The following is a 20,778-nucleotide window of genomic DNA, read 5'->3' as shown; positions in this document are numbered from 1 at the left end:
AGCAGGGAGATGAATGCAGCAAGATGAACAGTGCAGGAGCAGAGATGTACTACAGTATACGAGACTGGGGGTATACTCTGGTCGCTGTGATAAGCCCGCCCACTGCAGCCTGCTAGGGAATGAAGGTGACTGCACCCACACAACACGTACATTCGCCCCCCATATATTTAACACTATCCAATATACTAAGCTTGTTATTGGGCATTGAGTCATTATCAGGCTCCGCGTGTGTTTGGGATATCGGGCATTTACCTGGTTGCGGTAACGCATAGCGAGGCCAGCTCTAGATGTAAAACATCCCCCCTGCCCAAATACAAATATGCCCTGTTACTTGAATACTGCATTCACGCCAAATAGTCCATCTTGGCGCACCAGGGGCCTAATTCAGCATAAAAGTTGTAATTTTGCGAAGTGTGCATAATTAAAACTCCCGGCAGCAGGCTGTGGGAGGGCTACCCAGCACAGGGTTAGGACGCTCGGCACACTGGGTCCCTCCCTAAAATCTACACTATACAGCAAAGCACTCAAACATCAACAACAGCCCCCTGTCGTTGCACAGCATTACCAGGTGCAGGATGGCCATGTGTGACATCAGCTGCTTCACTGCCTCTCCCATTCCCCCCCCCCCCTAAAATGTCCAGACACATGTGTGTCGTCCAGACCGCTCTCCCCCGCAACACTACGTCGCCGCCCCTGCAACGGTCCGTGCACTGGCGCGTTTGCAGATCTGCGTGGCCATGCTGAAACTGTCCCCAGGTCCCATCCAATTCCGCTTGTGCAGAGTTTAATTTTAGCAAATGCATGTGACATCTGACATTTGTTTAACGGTTGCATACATTTGCAACAAAGTCTTTTTCGGGTGAAAAAGGACACGCAGGCCGAATCATGCAGGAAGTAGCACATCGATTTTCAACCTTTTTTAACTTGTGGCACACCAAACAAGGTTTTACAATGGTCAAGGCACACCATCAGACCCCAAAGGATAAACACACATTGGCCCCCACAGGGAAAAAATACCATTAGCCCCCATATGAAAAAAAAAAAAAAAAATCACACTGGTCCCCACTGGTAACAAAAATTAAAACACATTGGCCCTCACATGAAAACAAGGGTACTTGTTTCCTAGCACGGCCACAATCGCGGGCATCGGGTGTAATTTTTAGTGGTCTGCGACGCGACCGACGCGATGTCCCCGATTTTCGCATTGAAAAACCTCAAAATCGTGTCTGTCGCGTCGTACACGGCTAAAAAAGGCTTAAATGGTCCAGACGCGATGCCCCCGATTTCCGATAGGAAACAATGTTAAATGCCTCAAATTACCCGCGATGCCCCCGATTTCCCATAGGAAACAATGTTAAATGGCTCAATTTCACCAAATCATCATAGGGAACAATGGTAAATGGGCCAGAAACCCCCAAAAACACCCCTGAACAGTGAAATGTCCCCCCAAAAGTAGTTTACGCCACCCCACGATCAACGCGAACCCGAAGCGTGGCGAGCGCAGCGAGCCCGCGAGGGGCGGAGGTACGCGTCCCTTTGCGGGCTTCACAAGTATCCGCGGGCTTCACAGGTATCCGCGTGCGCTCGCCACGCTTCGGGCTCGGTGGCTCGCCACACTATTCTATTCTCAACTCCACGCCGACGTGGATAGTGGGGGTATGAAAAGGTCGGAGGACGCGTACCGCTGCGCTCGCCACGCTTCGGGTTCGCGTTGATCGTGGGGTGGCGTAAACTACTTTTGGGGGGACATTTCACTGTTCAGGGGTGTTTTGGGGGGTTTCTGGCCCATTTACCATTGTTTCCTATGATGATTTGGGTAATTTGAGCCATTTACCATTGTTTCCTATGGGAAATCGGGGCCATCGCGGGTAAATTGAGGCATTTAACATTGTTCCCTATGGGAAATCGCGGCCATCGCGTCGGTACAATGGCCGCGATGCCCCCGATTTTTACTCACGATGCCCACGATCATGATCGTTGTGGCCGTGCTAGGAAACAAGTACCAAAACAAGATACCAGTGAATAACAGTTGAACTGGTGGTGGTGTCTTCAAACTGGTGTGGGTATCCCTAGCTCAGGTGGCCCACTTGAGAACAGCTCAAGGCACCCTAGCGGCTGACCTAGCGGCTCTCACAATGTGGCTGGGTGCAGGAGGGAAACTACTGTAGTTCTAACAGAAATACTGAGGACACCACCAAGTTTGTCAAACATGTGAGCGCAGCTCCTGCAGATACAACAGACAGGAAATCACACATGTATGACCTTCCTGTTCGCTACAGATCAGCCACTGTACTTACCTTGAATCCCAGCGATCCGTCTTGGGGTCAAACTTGTACGTGGGGATGAAACTGATGGTGCCCTCCGTGAAATCAGAGAAGACATTTTTTAGATCCCTCTGGATATTTAGCTATAAGGGAACAGACAATGGTGTGATTAGTAGTCGGACATTAATCAGTGGCGTACCAGCAATGGGAAGGGTGTATGGTGTTGTGTCGGCAAATTTTGAAATGTTAATTATGTAGAAAATATTCTGCGTACCTGATCAAACTTCAGCAAGGTGCTAATGTCATTTTTTGCAATCATGTTTTTGACTTCGGTGGCGTCGTATTTGCAGAGTCTGTAGTTCAGGTCTCCCAGCCATATGACAACGCTGCAGAAGAACATTACAAACTATGAATGATAAATAAATTATGTACCCAGCAATCGTACTGAAAAAATCCTGAAACTTGTTTTATTGCTCAGAGTTACTCCTTCCGTTAGTAATTCAGGTTTCTCAGCATAAACAGCAGAAATACTGTACCTAAATCTAATGGGAAATCCTACAGCGTACTTGATCAGAGCTAACATCTGCAGGGTCACCTACCTGTGGCAATACAGGAGGGGAACCAAGCCCTGCTGGACCACAACAGCTGGAAAGACACCGGCTGTGTAACATTGCTCAGCATGCAACTGAACATGGACTTACTCGTGCTTCATGATGTTTAAGGTAGGTACATTTCGTTCCGGGAGGAAGAAGTTCAGGCGGGCACAAATATCCTTGTAGTCCTGATTCCGCCTCTCAAAATCTTCCACGTGAGCAGCCAAGTGTGAGTTAACGAAGCAGAAGGACGTGTTGTGAAAGACGAACCGGACGGCCACCCCTCCCTTGTTACCCTGCAGGAGACCACAGCAGTATACAGTCATGTAATTGTACAAGTCAGTGACCGGATCCAGGCTTGGTAATACATTATGATTACAGCTCTGTGCCGGTATGTCATGTAACAGGTAGGGATAGGGTTATACCGCGAGCATTAGGAATGCAGAGAACTATTTACCATTTTCCCCATGATGCCAGTTCCCACAGAATCCGCCACAACCTCCTGGATATGTTTGAAATGTTCCTTCTTGGCAAATACCACCAGCATCATGCCCACAAGTCTGATCAAGCGGATCTAGGGGGAGGAATGTACAGACAAACAGTTTCATTACAAAAAGAGACAGATGGTGGGAAATACTAAGGAATGGCATAAAACTTAAGGTAACCTATGGTAACGACCGGCACTGCATAATGGACAGTGTCAGGGAAATCACTCCAAACTCTTTATGTATTAAATGACTTGTAAACTTGTTTGATCCTGTAGATTGGCCGACTGTACCTCTACAGCAGGGGTGGCCAAACCGGTCCTCAAGGTCTACCAACAGTCCACGTATATCAGGCCACCTGTGGATCTATAGTAGGAATGACAGCAGCATGTGTGACAACGTGACAGTAATGACTACAGCTGTGCACCAGCTAGGGGATTTGGAAAACATGGACCTTTGTCAGATCTCTAGGACCAGTTATGCCACCCCTGGTCTACAGGGATCCTGCAAAGCAGTAAGTCAGTAATGTATTTACACAAAATGTCGTAACACATACTTATACCAGCGGGTTAGGCTGCGAAGGGAGGTTAGGGTTAGGCAGTGGGGGGGAAGGGTTAGGCACTTAAGGTGCCCATACACTGCTGCAACGTCTCGCAGCAGTGTTCGGACACCCGATACCCTGCAAGCCGCCGGGACGTTGTGATTGGATCGCATGCGTCCCTGCTTCCCGCCCGCCACGCCGCCTGGAGGGAGGCCCCAGAATGGGTGGTCGGACGGGCAGCCGGTCTGACCACCTGGTCAGGTCCGATGCACACGGGACCGCGCATCGGACCCCTGCATTTCAGGGAGAGGCTATTTAACGGCCCGATTGGTCGCAATCGTCCGAAATCGGACCAAATTGCCTCAGTGTATGGGCACCTTTAGAAGTGGGGGCTATAGTTAGGCAGTGATGGGGGGGGGGGTCGTGTCATCCCGTCATCCATACGAATACCATCTGACCTGCTCTGCCTTCACATCCTGCCCACATTCTTTGCTCCACAAAGGAACGCCGCCTCTCCTCCCAACTGATTACATCTTCCCACTCCTACTTCCAAGATTTTGCCCATGCTGCGCCCTACCTCTGGATTACTCTCCGGCAAAGACTCTCCACAAAACATCAAACGTTCTCTCAAGACCCACTTCTTCGTTGAAGCCATCTACTCTCCCCCTAAACCACCGCTTCTTATTGGAGTATTATGACCAATGATGGAGCAATGTTTATAAAACATGCTCTCTGTTAATGTACTTTGTTGGGTGCTACAGACCTAGATAGGTCTCTGATTTACCAGACTTCTGTTCGATGATCCCATCAGTCAGTATGAAAGGTTCCGGTTACTCACTTTCTTATACTTGGCCTTCAGATGGAGACTCTTTTCCACGGCCTCCAGCCACTCCTGCTCCTTTCCTGAATCAAAGTAGAAGAAAGCTTCTGTGCTGAGGTCCAGCTCCTGGAACCTGGAAAAGAAGGACAATAGAGCAGGTTGTCCTGTACCTGATCGGAGAATGTATCACCACACTCCCTCAGTGCATCACAACATGGCACCCACCTCCATTCTGTGGCCCCTATATTATACAGTAAATGGCCCATAAAACTTAAAGGGAGAGGATTGTGTACATCGCTGCAGAGAATCCGTCAGATTGTTCCACCTGAATAACGTCATCAGGACTGTGGGGTGAATTTATGAAGCTTGGAGAAGTGTTATCTATCCCCATAAAGAACGTTATGAGCAAGGTGATAATGGTTCAGCCAATCAGCTCTTACCTGTCAATTTACATATTGTAGCTGATTGGCTGAACCATTATCACCTTGCTCATAACGTTCTTTATGGGGATAGATAACACTTCTCCAAGCTTCATAAATTCACCCCTGCAAGAGCCCGGCAGATTCGCAGCCCCGTGACGATCCCACAGGAGGATTCCAGAGCTGAAACCATCTCCTCTCCAAAGTAAATATTGTTGAAGCCTGTAGTCACAGTACGTAAGCGTGGACTAATGAGGAAGTGCGATGTGTTATCCATGCTAACTGGAGGATATACTTGGAATCTGGCGTGTGTACATGTTTAAGGTCATGGGACAGAAAGTCAAAGACTCTTTTGTGTACAAACAGAAAGAGAAGGGCGGGGGAAGCTGTCAGATAACCAGTGTGGTTATAAGTCCTGCACAGAGCATGGTGGAGATGATTACCCTGGCTTTGTAGGAACCATGGTAAGAAACCTTAAATGACATTTTTATTAAAATGTGTGACCGCTAAATTATCCTACCCTCTGGCCACCATAACTGTCCTCCACCTCCTCTGACAACTGCCTGCACTAATGATCTCAATAGGCCTCTCATGGGAAGGTTCCTCTACCCGAAGGGCCTTATTCTGGTTCACTTGCTCCCCCACGCGACCAATACTCGCTGTAATCTGAACGTCCCCACCGGCAGTGTGGTCTGTAGCCCATGGAAGCCCATCTAAGAATGGCGGTAGCCCCGGGACCCACTGCAATGCTGCCCAATGTTAATACATTGGGTAGAATCGCATCCTCCATAGAAACGGATGGGGGATGCGGTGAACAGCGGAGCAGGAGGGATCCTCCTACACACATTACATTTGGAGGATACTTGTGGCTACACCCCGAAAATGCCCGTATTATGATAAATGGGCCCTTAGTCAGTACTGTGTGTCCTTCTTTTTCTGTTTGTTACCAAATGGTGTGTTAAATGCCGCTGTTTACAGCACTGCTGACAGCTTGAGGCGCATTAGAGATAAGGTAAAATAAAAAGTAAGGGAGCGCGGGAAAAGCCACAGTACAGCCTGGATGAGGATAAGAAATGACTCCGCTGGAGGACAGGCTTTTACACCAGCAGAGAAAACATAAAATGACGGCTCTGCATTGTGCACACACAACTTTCATTATTTTGTATATGGCCTCCAACAAGGTTTGCTAATTACAATACTTAATACAATGGGTTTATTGTAGATTATAATGCCAAGGGCTTAATATATCCCAGTACAATATTTTATAGCCCTTAGATACAGCACAAGATGCTTCGTTAAAATAATTAGTTTCTGATGTACTAATAGATGAAAAAGTCAAAAGAAATTCCATATACTTTATATATTAAAAATAATTAGCAATTTTCAAAATATCTTTATTGCATTCATAAGAGGACACCATGGTTATTTGAATCTCAACGGTTTATCCTATTAAATGTATATTGAGACTCCCTTACACAAATCAGCTTTATCACCTATAACCTACGTATTACATACAGCCTAAAAGCGGACTCCAGTCATTTCAGCTACTGTGACATCACTGGCCCCTGTTTATATCTACCACTCCAGGGAGTGCATTTGTGCAAGGCAAGGTTGTCCGTCACTCTAGCACACCACCTGCTGCAGAGGAGGATGAGAAAGCCTGGCTGATCTGCTCAGTTACAGGTGAGCCCTCTGTACAGCATCCTGCTCCATAGGATAACACACATCCATTGGTAATCATGGCTTTCCTTGGACTTCTCAATGTGTGCATACACTCACCCAATGGCGTACACATCAGGAGGGTCAGAATCTGCGTGTAGCCACGCCTCTAACCCACCATCTGGAGACTGGCCGTTCACATTCCAGGTTCCGATGAAAAACCTATAAAACAGAAGCAGGAATTCTTCAGTTCCCTTTTTCAGGGCAGCGGTGACACAAAGTGGTTCTACCCGGCAACAGGCTGTAGTCACGATACATAAACCCATCTGAATGTTAAACATCGCGAAAAAGAAGTGTCCTAGAAATTGCAAAGGGACGTATATGTGCAAGCTGGCTACGAACCAACCATCCGCGTTAGGACCATCTATTCTGTACCCCCTACACTGGCTGCTTGTAAGATGGCTAATCATTTTCAAGACTGGCTTGACGACATTAACGGCTCTACGTGACCAGAGCTTCTGATTCCCTATCGTCCCGCTTGCTTACGGTGAGTTGTACATGCAGTTTTAGCAGTGCCTAACCTGCCAGAATTTTAGGAGGGGTGGAGCTTTTGGCTACGTGGTTCCGACTCTATGATACGCTCTTCCCCGCACAGTTCCGGCAGCCCCCACTCTAGAATCCTTCACAAGCAAACTCAAGATTTTCCTTAATGCCCCACTAGCACAATAGCATTTTATGAACAGCTTTTGTAGACTGCTTTCTATTATGTTCAATCTATCCATGCCATGAGTCCCTTTGCAGAAAGAGCACCATAGAAATCAAAATGTTAAGTGTTGGAAGTGGGAGGGGCTAGAAACATTCTGCCAATCAGAGCACTGCACAGTTGACTACAGACAAATCAACCAAAAGTCCATGCTTAATTCGATACGGAAGCAGTGCTGCGGACGCCACACACCTGTAGTTTTCGATATTCACATATTCGCTCTCTTTCTTCGCCAGGATGTGTTTGATCAGCCCTTCCCTTTGCCCAGACTGGCTGGTTGGCACAAACAGCTTCCGCATGCTGTTGGTCATCCTGGGCTTTTCCCATCCGGCAGGATCGCGTTCCCGAGACAGCCTGTGGGAAGAGGAGGACTGTGAGACTGCAAGGGCACAGAATAGGCACTCTGTACCCATACCAGGAAGGATACAATGGGGTACATTTATTAAGCCTGGTGAAGTGATAAAGTGGAAGGTGATCGCAATCAACTCCTGGCTGTCATTTTTCAAACCCAGCCTGTAATGTGACAGTTAGGAGCTGATTGGTTGATGCATTACTTTTCACTTTATTACTTCAAAAGTAGCATCTCCGGTCCCAGTGGTACATTGCGTAAGTGCGCAGGTGATGTCACCAGCTCGCCCGTGCACTGGCACTATGCACCCCTGGGACCAGATAAGTGGACATTGGGGCACCACCAGGGGACCAGATAAGTATAGGGGAAAAAAATACTCCAAAAAATCCCTTATCCAAAATGCTCCTGGTCCCGAGCATTGAGGGATACTCAACCTGTATTGTTTTATGTCAGAGATGAATGGCTGATTATCGCGGAATTTATTTTTAAAGAACAAACACACAAAGCCATATAAGGTAATTGAGCGAGATATAAAGCATTGCGAGTGTGCACCACGAAAGGGGCATTTTTGTTGCCTAGTTATAAGAATCACACACGTTTGTGTAACTTTATTATGTATAGAAGGGTGATTGTGGCAGTAAAGCAGTACACAGGGAAGGGGAAGCATCAGCCACACTCAGTATCTGTGGGTATTAGGACACAGATATATCACACAGATATATCACAAAACCACATTCCCTATCAGCAGAATAACACGCTCGGTTTCTGAGGAATCACACGGGCAGATTATAATCAGATAGCTGTATATGTAATGTCTTGTTGCTACACTGCATTCTGTATGTCCCCTGAGGTATGCATCTCCTGGAGTTATTCATTCTAAAAGGGCCTCACATACTTGTGTTATAGTAATACTACAGGATTTACAGCATGAGAATAACAGGATCCAAGCGCTGATTAGAAGGCTCAGAGACTGTGGTGTCCCGGCAGAACAAGCTCGCTGTACCAGACAGCAGGACACAGGACCTCAGTGTAGTTATAGTTAGGGGACAGACACTGTGGTGTCCGGTCAATACAAGCTCGCTGTACCAGACAGCAGGACACAGGTCCTTAGTGTAGTTATAGTTAGAGGACAGATACTGTGGTGTCCCGGTCAATACAAGCTCGCTGTACCAGACAGCAGGACACAGGACCTTAGTGCAGTTATAGTTAGGGGACAGTTACTGTGGTGTCCCAGTCAGAACTAGCTCGCTGTACCAGACAGCAGGACACAGGACCTCAGTGTAGTTATAGGTAGGGGACAGATACTGTGGTGTACCGGTCAGTATTATTATTATTATTATGATTTTATTTATAAGGCGCCACAAGTGTTTCGCAGCGCCGTACAAAGGAACAATACAGGGAGACAAAAACTTGGCATAACATTGAATAAATAACAAAAATACAGTACAAATAAAGAGCACCACAGTTCAATACACATTACAGCTTAAATGTAAGTAGTGAGGACCCAATCAACATACAACTAGAGGCTTGAGGCCAATGATGGAGATGAGTATGAAGATGGTCACTGAGTGTTGGAGTAAAGGAGAGCTGTGATTGAAATGTGAAGAGAAGTGGGCTTTGACAACAGGAGGGAAGAGGGCCCTACTCGGAGGAGCTTACAATCTAGTACCAATCGCTGTACCAGACAGCAGGACACAGGACCTTAGTGCAGTTATAGTTAGGGGACAGATACTGTGGTGTCCCGGTCAGTACAAGCTCGCTGTACCAGACAGCAGGACACAGGACCTTAGTGCAGTTATAGTTAGGGGACAGTTACTGTGGTGTCCCAGTCAGAACTAGCTCGCTGTACCAGACAGCAGGACACAGGACCTCAGTGTAGTTATAGGTAGGGGACAGATACTGTGGTGTACCGGTCAGTACAAGCTCGCTGTACCAGACAGCAGGACACAGGACCTTAGTGTAGTTATAGTTAGGGGACAGATACTGTGGTGTCCCGGTCAGTACAAGCTCGCTGTACCAGACAGCAGGACACAGGACCTTAGTGTAGTTATAGGTAGGGGACAGATACTGTCGTGTCCCGGTCAGAACTACTGTAGCTTGCTGTACCAGACAGCAGGACACAGGACCTTAGTGTAGTTATAGTTAGAGGACAGATACTGTGGTGTCCCAGTCAGAACTAGCTCGCTGTACCAGACAGCAGGACACAGGACCTCAGTGTAGTTATAGGTAGGGGACAGATACTGTGGTGTCCCGGTCAGTACAAGCTCGCTGTACCAGACAGCAGGACACAGGACCTTAGTGTAGTTATAGTTAGAGGACAGATACTGTGGTGTCCCGGTCAGTACAAGCTCGCTGTACCAGACAGCAGGACACAGGACCTTAGTGTAGTTATAGTTAGGGGACAGATACTGTGGTGTCCCGGTCAGAACTAGCTCGCTGTACCAGACAGCAGGACACAGGACCTCAGTGTAGTTATAGGTAGGGGACAGATACTGTGGTGTACCGGTCAGTACAAGCTCGCTGTACCAGACAGCAGGACACAGGACCTTAGTGTAGTTATAGTTAGAGGACAGATGATACTGTGGTGTCCCGGTCAGAACAAGCTCGCTGTACCAGACAGCAGGACACAGGACCTTAGTGTAGTTATAGTTAGAGGACAGATACTGTGGTGTCCCGGTCAGTACAAGCTCGCTGTACCAGACAGCAGGACACAGGACCTTAGTGTAGTTATAGTTAGGGGACAGATACTGTGGTGTCCCGGTCAGAACTAGCTCGCTGTACCAGACAGCAGGACACAGGACCTCAGTGTAGTTATAGTTAGGGGACAGATACTGTGGTGTCCCGGTCAGAACTAGCTCGCTGTACCAGACAGCAGGACACAGGACCTCAGTGTAGTTATAGGTAGGGGACAGATACTGTGGTGTACCGGTCAGTACAAGCTCGCTGTACCAGACAGCAGGACACAGGACCTTAGTGTAGTTATAGTTAGAGGACAGATGATACTGTGGTGTCCCGGTCAGAACAAGCTCGCTGTACCAGACAGCAGGACACAGGACCTTAGTGTAGTTATAGTTAGGGGACAGATACTGTGGTGTCCCGGTCAGTACAAGCTCGCTGTACCAGACAGCAGGACACAGGACCTTAGTGTAGTTATAGTTAGAGGACAGATGATACTGTGGTGTCCCGGTCAGAACAAGCTCGCTGTACCAGACAGCAGGACACAGGACCTTAGTGTAGTTATAGGTAGGGGACAGATACTGTGGTGTCCCAGTCAGAACTAGCTCGCTGTACCAGACAGCAGGACACAGGACCTCAGTGTAGTTATAGGTAGGGGACAGATACTGTGGTGTCCCGGTCAGTACAAGCTCGCTGTACCAGACAGCAGGACACAGGACCTTAGTGTAGTTCTAGTCACCAGCAGCTGTAGATCCTCAGTAACTGGCCAGCTGAGGATCCTGGGAATTGTATCCTAGCTGCTGGACAGCTGAGGATCAATTGGTCGAAATATCGGCCAGTGTGTACCCATCTTAAAGGCCCATACACACAACAATATTATCTTTCCAATCTTGCTGTTTGGAATGAGAATCTGGAATTTTTTGGGAACAAATGACAGTTGTCCATTTGCTCCTAAACATTGAGAACAGGCACAAATTGGTCCTACAGAACGAGAGTGATGCCCTTATCTTCTAGTGTGTATGGGCCTTTATGCAGAGGACGGCTTTTGTCCATTTTCCAGCGTTTGGGAGAAAACGGTTGATTGTAATTTGTTCGCAGAAATTTCCAGATTTTCATTCTAACTAGCCAGATTGGAAAGAATCTTCTAGTGAATGGGCCTTTAAGCTGGCCATACATCTACAGATCGATTGTCAGATTGGGCTGGTTGGAACAAAGACCTGGTAATGGATGAGAGTAAATGACAGTTGACCATTTGCTTTGAAATGCTGAAAAACTGCCAAAAACTGTCACTCGTCCATCACCAGGTTTTTGTTCCAACCAGCCAGATCTGACAATTGATCTGTAGGCCACTTTCACAGTTTGGCTTCAGCACAGATGCTTAAATCAAATTAATTGAAGTACTCATTAAGTCACCTGTGCTCAAGCATGAATATCACTAAAACCTGGACGAGGTTAGAGATACCTGAACTAAACAACAAAAACATTATAACAGACAGACAATGACATCCTGTCCCAACTTACTGCCTATCCAGCGGGACTGGGGGTGGGGGCGGAGGAGGAGGAGGTTCTCTGCGGACGCCCTGCTGTTGGTTTTGAAGGTTTCTCCTTTTTTCCAGATTCATGGAGCTAAAATTATCCTCAAACCCCATATTCCCTGAGATGACAAAGAATGAGAGATTGGTTAATAAGGAGACTTGTCATAGTACAGTGGGGTACAGGTACAGGGTGACCGGCGGTGACACTTGGGGGTGAGCATTAAGTACAGGGAACCCATAAACAGCAAACACTAAAATTCTGCCGTTTCCTCTGACATTTATAATAAATTAAATTTACCACCATTTACAGATCCTACCTATTCTGCTTTCTCCGTTTTTAAACAATTCTCCCTATGGGCAGCTGCAGTTAGAGAGATCATTGCTGTCAATGGGATCGGAGCTTTGCTGTCAGACGGTTGGTTTCCTTAGTGTATGACACACATACACACACACTACCACCATTGGTTTTTGCGTACCTTTTGACAACAGGGGATTCCAACTCCAATCCCCCAAACAGGTCATGTTTTATGGATGCCTTCAATCACAGGTGAGTTCATCTATTTGCTAGTTCAATAATTATCCCCCTGCTGGTACTTGAGGGGTGAGGTTGAGAATCAAATGGTATAGAGCATGGGTCCGTAAACTGCGGCCCTCCAGATGTTGTGAAACTACAAATCCCAGCATGCCTTGCCACAGTTTTAACACTCCCTTATAGCAAAACTGTGGCAAGGCATGCTGGGATTTGTAGTTTCACAACATCTGGAGGGCCGCAGTTTGAGGACCCATGGTATAGAGAATAAAAACACTCAAGCATGTGTGTACTTGTCCAAGTTCAACTGTCCCCCAGTACGGAACAGACCTACAAATTACAGGTTAGCCTTTTAAAAAAGTGACAAAAGGGGTTAAAGTATTGCATATAGTGTCTCAGAACTATATGACATGGTACTATATTTACCATCCAATAAAAGCATCCCACAGATCCATCTGCCCATGTTTTACAGTATTACATAACAAATGACAGCACAAACCTGATTTTATCACCTTACACATAACATTAGCCGAAGGCTGGCTGCTGTAAATGTGGAAAGGATAAGCTGACTTCAAACAAACTGTAACTAACATTGAAAAACCTGGACTTCAAACCCGTGAGATTTACATCTGACTGTACTGGGGGGGGGGGGGATCTGGTGAGACTTACCTGAGACTGCAGAGTTTGAGGACGTCACCGGAATGCTCTGTACCTTCTCTGCAGGTTGGTACCAGTTTGAGGACTCCTTCCGATCTGGATAAATGGGCTTCCCCCGAACCGCACCTTACATAAATGGACAAAATAGTTACAATGGAAAATCTGACAGATTGGGCCACGGACATGGCAGAACGTGTATAAACATCTCTCGTGTCTCTCTTTCAACTTTAAATCTTATATGCTTTGAATATGCAGCTTACAATGCACAAGATCTATCATCTATATATATGTCTAGTGTCTGTCTCCGAAACACTGCCATCTGTGGGCAGCAAGTGAAACTACATCTACTAGCTTTGGAAGCATTTGCTTCCAGTGGGCTTACACTGCCATCTGTGGGCAGCAAGTGAAACATCTACTTGCTTCCGAAGCATTAGCTTTGAGCTGGCTTACTAGTGTGTCTATATATAAATAAAAGACTAACCACTCCTCACCTCTATGAGGCGAAGTACCACCACTGACCACTCAAAGCCACTCGGTGGTCCAAATTACTCATTTATAAAGTGAATGCAATTTTTGCAGGGACACTGATCTGTTTCAAACTTACTGGATATGGAGAGAGGGAGCTGTAAAGACAGAGATTGGAGGTAGGAGCAGATAGGTACTGGGGGTGGGATGGAGAGTTTGTCTGCTAAAAACTGTCACAGCTCAAAGTGAAAGCACACTGCGGAAAAAGTCATTTTGATGGGCTTTTAACTAGTGGATGTACTAATGTCGCACATCAAACCAATCAGTGCAATCTTGCAGAGTTTTGTAACTATTTATACAAACAAGAAGCACATTTTGAATGAGGAAGAGGTTTTGGAGAGGATGCTGTAGTTTAGCATATCCCATCAGTAATCCATTACATCAAATCTCTAAATTGACTCCAATTTGCTAAAGGACTACAGGTTGAATATCATCCAAATTGCTCGGGATCAGAAGAATTTTGGATAACGGATTATTCTGTATTTCAGATTATTTTTATAATTCAATGATGTATCTCAAGGTATCTTGCATTTACGTTGTACAAACACTTCAAACACATGAAATACATACAAATATATTTTATGTGTGCATAAAACAAGGTTTCTAAATGTGAAACAAAGTTTGTGCATTATCTCAGGTACTGAATGTGAATGCCAAGCAATCATTTTCTTGCACATACAGTATTTAGTGCCAGTTACATATCATTTCCCCAGGTAGTGCTGTTACAGATGTCCCCAGTAGTGCCAGTTACATATCATGTCCCCAGTAGTGCCAGTTACACATCATGTCCTGAGTGATGCCAGTTACATATAATGTCCCCAGTAGTGCCAGTTACACATCATGTCCTGAGTGGTGCCAGTTACACATCATGTCCCCAGTAGTGCCAGTTACATATCATGTCCCCAGTAATGCCAGTTACATATCATGTCCCCAGTAATGCCAGTTACATATCATGTCCCCAGTAGTGCTGTTACAGATGTCCCCAGTAGTGCTGTTACACATGTCCCCAGTAATGCCAGTTACATATCATGTCCCCAGTAATGCCAGTTACATATCATGTCCCCAGTAATGCCAGTTACATATCATGTCCCCAGTAATGCCAGTTACAGATGTCCCCAGTAGTGCTGTTACACATGTCCCCAGTAATGCCAGTTACATATCATGTCCCCAGTAGTGCTGTTATAGATGTCCCCAGTAATGCCAGTTACATATCATGTCCCCAGTAGTGCTGTTATAGATGTCCCCAGTAGCGCTTGTAGCAAAAAAAAAACAACTTTCTGGAATGTTTGGTTTTCGGAATAATTTGGATAATGGATACTCAACCTGCATCCTTAAAGGAGGACAAGTCCATAAGCTCCAGTGAAGCGGAGGGGTGGGAGTGATTAGTACGTCCCCTGTATTGCGCTGTGTACTATGTTAGTGCCGTATAACCAGGGCTACTTTTCAGCAGGCTCCAGCAGGAACTGAGGCCCTTATTCTAGTTCACTCTTTCTGACAAAATCTTTCTTAGATGGACAAAACCATGTGCACTGCAGGTGGGGCAGATGTTACGTGTGCAGAGAGAATTAGATTTGGGTGGGGTTTTACTTCAAAGTGAGATCTATATTGCAGTGTAAAAATAAAGCAGCCAGTATTTACCCTGCACAGAAACAAAATGACCCACCCAAATCTAATTCTCTCTGCACATTTTAAATCTGCCCCCCTGCAGTGCACATGGTTTTGTCCATCTAAGAAATATTTTGTCAGAAAGAGTGAACTAGAATAAGGGCCTCAGTTCCTGCTGAAAAATAGCCCTGCGTATAACCAATAACAGGTCATCGGAATGACAGGTATGTGAATGCTGGGAAACATCAGCTGGAAGTCTAGTGACTTTTTCCATCGATGGATCCTGGAATTCCCATAAACCTCTTATGTTTAAACCCAGAGCAGATGATTACATTAAAGCAGCAGAACTCACAGGGAGAAATAAGCTACTCTAGCAACGGGCACTCAATCATGTCCGAGTGTAAGGCGTGCCAATAAGGAACGGAAACCGTGATACTAGACTTAGATCTGAAGCAGCCAACACTACGGATATTAAGGTGTTATCCAGCAAAGAGATGCACCGTACTGCCTCGAATGCCCGGGGTTTATTGGCAGAGGCTACATCTGCAGGGTTAAGTGCCGGAAGCAACGCTGTTACCACACGCGACAAATCCATGACTAGTACCGAATGATCAGTTTGCAGACATTTCTGATGGCTTCCTAAGGAGGGTGCGGGGGTGTGGTATAGGGTTCCCACAGTCGGGATCTCGACAGTCATTAGCCCGACGTAGGGATCCCGACTGGCCGGACTCAGACAGCATGGCGAGCGCAACAAAGCCCCTCGCTACGCTCGTCACCTATTCTATTCTCCTTCTATGGGGGTCATGGACCCCCACGAGGGAGAATAGCCGGTGGCCGTGGGGAACCATCTGTCGGTGTTTTAACAGTCGGGATCCCGTCCGGCACCCGGGTGCGGAACCCGCTAGCCATGAGCTTACAATGCAACAGAACAGCTTTGCTATTTAAAATCATCCCCTTAGTACATTATACATTCTGTATAAGAAAAGTCGAATCACCACCAGGTGATAAAGGCGCTAGGTGGATGGGTTGTGTTGTTTAGGCAGCTCACACGTAGGGGAGGTTCAATCCCCTGATGGGTGGGTACAGGAAAAAAAACAAGGATTTGTGTGGAGCGCCAACAAAATTAATTGAGGTAACAATTAGTTACACTAAAAATTAAATAAATAAATTTGATCAATTGGGTATCACAAAATAAAAATACATTTAATTATCACATCAATGAAAAACATATTCAGTATAGATGCACATAAATTTATGCTTAAAACATAGTTGAATTGCACTTATGAGAGATATAATAAGGCATACAGTATACCACTTGTCAATGAATGAAAAGTTAGTAATGGATACTTAAGTGAGTCCCGCTTGTTCCAAGACACTGCTACCTTCTTATTGGGGTTTGTGGTCCCCACGTAGGGGAAGGGCGGAGGGGGGAAGAGGGGGTTCCGGATTCAGCTTGTACTTGTGGGGGTCCAGTTAGTCCTGCTGGAGGCCTTGGTCTCTGTTTCCACTGGTGGGCAAGATGTAAATACCTCACTTCACGGATAAGAGGCTCCAGAAATTAGCAGGTGTTGGTTACCCGATTTGTACATCCAATTTGGGGGTGCCGGCAAGGGAAATGCTGAGTACGTAGGGGGGCAAACAAGTAGCTGGTTCAAGGGGGGGTAGGTGTAGTATCCAAGGTGGTATCCAAAGTGCAGACAAGGGTTAACCTGACGCGTTTCAATGCGCTCTGGCAACTTTCTCATACCTTTGAGAAAGTTGCCAGAGTGCAACGAAACAGAAACCAAGGCCAGAAACCAAGTGGAAACAGAGACCAAGGCCTCCAGCAGGACTAACTGGACCCCCACAAGTACAAGCTGAATCCGGAACCCCCTCTTCCCCTCTCCACCCTTCCCCTACGTGGGGACCACAAACCCCAATAAGAAGGTAGCAGTGTCTTGGAACAAGCGGGACTCACTTAAGTATCCATTACTAACTTTTCATTCATTGACAAGTGGTATACTGTATGCCTTATTATATCTCTCATAAGTGCAATTTAACTATGTTTTAAGCATAAATGTATGTGCATCTATACTGAATATGTTTTTAATTGATGTGATAATTAAATGTATTTTTATTTTGTGATACCCAATTGATCAAATTTATTTATTTAATTTTTAGTGTAACTAATTGTTACCTCAATTAATTTTGTTGGCGCTCCACACAAATCCTTGTTTTATTCTGTATAAGAGCATAACTGAGCGTAAATAAGTATACTTAATAATCAACCCATAGGATAAAGGATACACAAAACATACTATTATAAATTAAAAAAAAAGTATATTTATGAGACCTGGTGCTGTAGCCGGTTATGCCCTCAGAGGATAAGCTGGGTACATAGTTTTCATTCGAGCTAAATTAAGAAAGCAGTCCTGAGGTAAAGAGGCCACTAGATCTATAGGTGGTTGCTGGCACCATATGCATGGCATGATGCTGCGCCATCTAATTGGACAATATTTGGGGGAAAAAAAAGTCACAAATCACTACGGTAGGCATGTCCAAACTGTTGCCCTACAGCTAAAACTACACTTCCCAGCATGCCTTGCCATAGTTTTAGCATTCCCTAATAGCAAAACTGTGGCAAAGCATGATGGGATTTGTAGTTTCAACAGCTGGAGGGCCACAGTTTGGACATGTCTGATCTAGTGTATTATTAAAATAATCAATCTTTGGTTGAAATTTTGGGATTATTTATTGCTAATCCTGTTTTATGCAGTAAAATCAAGTGGGGGGAAAAAAACAACTGTAAATAAATCTAAAATTAAACGGATATTTCTAAATATGCAGCACCCATAGCTCCACACTACAAAATACGTGGGCATAGTTACAAAGTAAAACAACATTACGTCCTTTTAGATGCAAAAATAAAAAAATCACATAGAAGCGGAATAATCCCACAACGAGAACGGATGCTGAAGTCAACTAGGAACCTTGCAAGGTCCAACCTGAGGAGTAAAAGGTGGCCATACATCTACAGTTCGATTGTCAGATTGGGCTGGTTGAAACAAAAACCTGGTAATATCTGAATGACAGTTTTGGCAGTTTTCCAGCATTTCAAAACAAATGGTCAACTGTCATTTGCTCTCATCCATTCCATATCCTTGAAAAAGCGTCCTAGTGACGTGAAACGCGTTGGACCGCTGCAAAAGATCCCCCAGAGAAGGAGAAAACCTGTCAGACGCTGTCTCGCTATCTATACAAAGCCGCCGGAGTGACGGTGACGTCACCCGCCGAAGTCCGGACACGCTGAAAACTACAAACAGCGCATTGCCGCTGCTACATTCTACTGTCTACGAGAGCTCCAATAACGGACTCTAGGTACTATAGATAAGAGTTAGCACAGTACAGGTTAACCACTGGGACTTTTCCAATATCTCAAAGGGGCTGTAAAACATTATCGCCAATTTTTATTTTGATTTTTATTTATTTTTATTTTGATTTTTATTATTATTTTTTTATTATTTATTTATTTCAATTTTTATTATTTTGATTTGATTTCGTTTGTATTCATCTTTCTTCTTTCTTTTCTCCTCTCTTTCTCTTTTCTCTTTTAACCTCCATCCCTCCCCCCTTTTTTCCCCCAAGCAAGCGCCGGTCTATTCTCTGCCTCTCCACAAGCAAATACCCACAATACGTTTAACCGCAAGACCTGGCGGCCCAAACATAAGCGCAAGTGCTGTTTTGTAGGAGTAATTCCTACATACTCTTTGCTCTCATCCATTACCAGGATTTTGCCAACCAATCGATCTGTAGATGCATGGCTGGCTGAAGCCCTGAAATCCTGGGTCCCAGTGTAATCCTATATGAACTAGCGCAGGTGTTACAGGCAGCAAAGATCCCAGGCTCCCCATATGCACAAAGCCCGGTACACTCGCCTCTGGCTTAGTAAATATTAGCAGCAGAAGTTCAGAAATAGTAACATTATACATAGTGCATCCTCCCAGTGATTAGACACGTTCCTCTGCTAACAAGCAACTGCTTCAGATAGATGTAACCACAGGCTCTAGTCACGGTGCTTAGAACTAATGTGGGCTCCGTGACCGGCTCCCGCTTGTAGTGTACTTGTGTCAGTAGAACACGATATAACGGATGTACGGGGAATACAGAGAAGATAAAACATTACAGATGCAGGGAACAGATTATCTTCACCTCCAGAGGGTGGGGGATGGAATTACTGAGACAATATTCCAAGGAATAATCTGTACTCTTATTTACTAAGCAGTCTGTATGGAATACATTGTAGGACAACGGGCTGGGAACAATTCTAACGCTGGACAGATCGGATGCGCTTTCCTGGGCGCATCAGATCGGAGCCTGAAGATTGGAAGGGATGCCCTATAGATATGCTGGGTCAGGTTGCCTCCGGCAGGCTTGGCTGGAATCGCCAAAACTTCTCTTGGCGTTCTTACATTCTGGATGCACAACAAGAAGATAATGACATTAGATCTGACCCGGGCCTGTCAATGTCCAGGTGTGAATCGGAATCGTGGCAGCGCACAAGCTAATACCACAGCTCTGGAAACCTTTTGCCACCTGGATATATACTGTAGCACGGCTCTCACGGTGTACATGACTGATATACGGCGTATTACCTTCCTGTATCAGCCGCATCTCGGAGAGTAGCTCTATACACTTTTCCTCATCGGAGACCTTAAAGAGGCGCTCCGCCGACCAGGGGTCCGCCTGCAGCCTCACCCGGCAGCCACCTGAAAACAAACAGAAAAGCAATGAGGGGAATCTGCCAACCAACTGTCCTAGTACAGATGTGTCCTCTTACACTGTGGCTTCAGTCACACCGAACGGCCCATCTCAGCACACCAGGGACCAGACAAGGGCAGAGCGTCTTACTCGCACACATAAAACACCTGGAGGTAATAGCACAGCCCAGTGTCTGTAGTAAGCTGCGAGCATCTATATGCTGAGGAGTATAATGAGTATCTGCTATAGGAATAACTACAGCTGTAGGTACAGGTTCTAGCTGCTACGTCATCAGTGACAGCCTTTAACTATGTGTACTTTGGGATCTGGATGATAGGTCGACACCAAAAGGTCAACACAGACTCCATCAACACACTCATTTTTCATACTTTAACACCTACATGGACCTGGTACAAAGCATGGCTGGTCAGGGTACTCATTACACTAACTGGGGGGGGGGGGGGGCAATATAGTCAGGTGTCGACAGACACAAAAAAAGGGGAAAACTCATGTCAAACTTTACATGCGTCAAACTTTTCCATGTCAGCATTTTGCTAATGTCGACATACTGTATTGATGGGGAATACATTGAAGATTGTCTACACCAGCGGTTTTCAACCT

At 45.7% G+C, this 20,778-nt stretch overlaps 1 protein-coding gene across 2 annotated transcripts in view; it reads right to left on the bottom strand.

Annotated features, from left to right (window-relative positions):
• Positions 1-20,778, bottom strand: part of OCRL (OCRL inositol polyphosphate-5-phosphatase) — a 65,735-nt gene that overhangs the window by 27,196 nt on the left and 17,761 nt on the right. For both annotated transcript variants that reach the window (XM_083160329.1, XM_083160330.1), the window contains exons 5-14: positions 20,052-20,165; positions 13,303-13,416; positions 12,091-12,223; positions 7,737-7,898; positions 6,902-7,003; positions 4,722-4,836; positions 3,315-3,431; positions 2,966-3,153; positions 2,539-2,650; positions 2,298-2,407 (exon numbers count right to left, since the gene is read on the bottom strand). In XM_083160329.1, coding sequence (XP_083016455.1) covers positions 2,298-2,407; positions 2,539-2,650; positions 2,966-3,153; positions 3,315-3,431; positions 4,722-4,836; positions 6,902-7,003; positions 7,737-7,898; positions 12,091-12,223; positions 13,303-13,416; positions 20,052-20,165 — 1,267 coding nt within the window. The remainder of the gene's footprint in view (positions 1-2,297; positions 2,408-2,538; positions 2,651-2,965; positions 3,154-3,314; positions 3,432-4,721; positions 4,837-6,901; positions 7,004-7,736; positions 7,899-12,090; positions 12,224-13,302; positions 13,417-20,051; positions 20,166-20,778) is intronic.

Source organism: Crinia signifera, chromosome 9 (assembly GCF_055691185.1).
Source record: "Crinia signifera chromosome 9, ASM5569118v1, whole genome shotgun sequence".
Classification (NCBI taxonomy): Eukaryota; Metazoa; Chordata; class Amphibia; order Anura; family Myobatrachidae; genus Crinia; species Crinia signifera.
The sequence above is the reverse complement of the archived record's forward strand: the minus strand, read 5'-3'. Positions and strand labels throughout refer to the sequence as shown.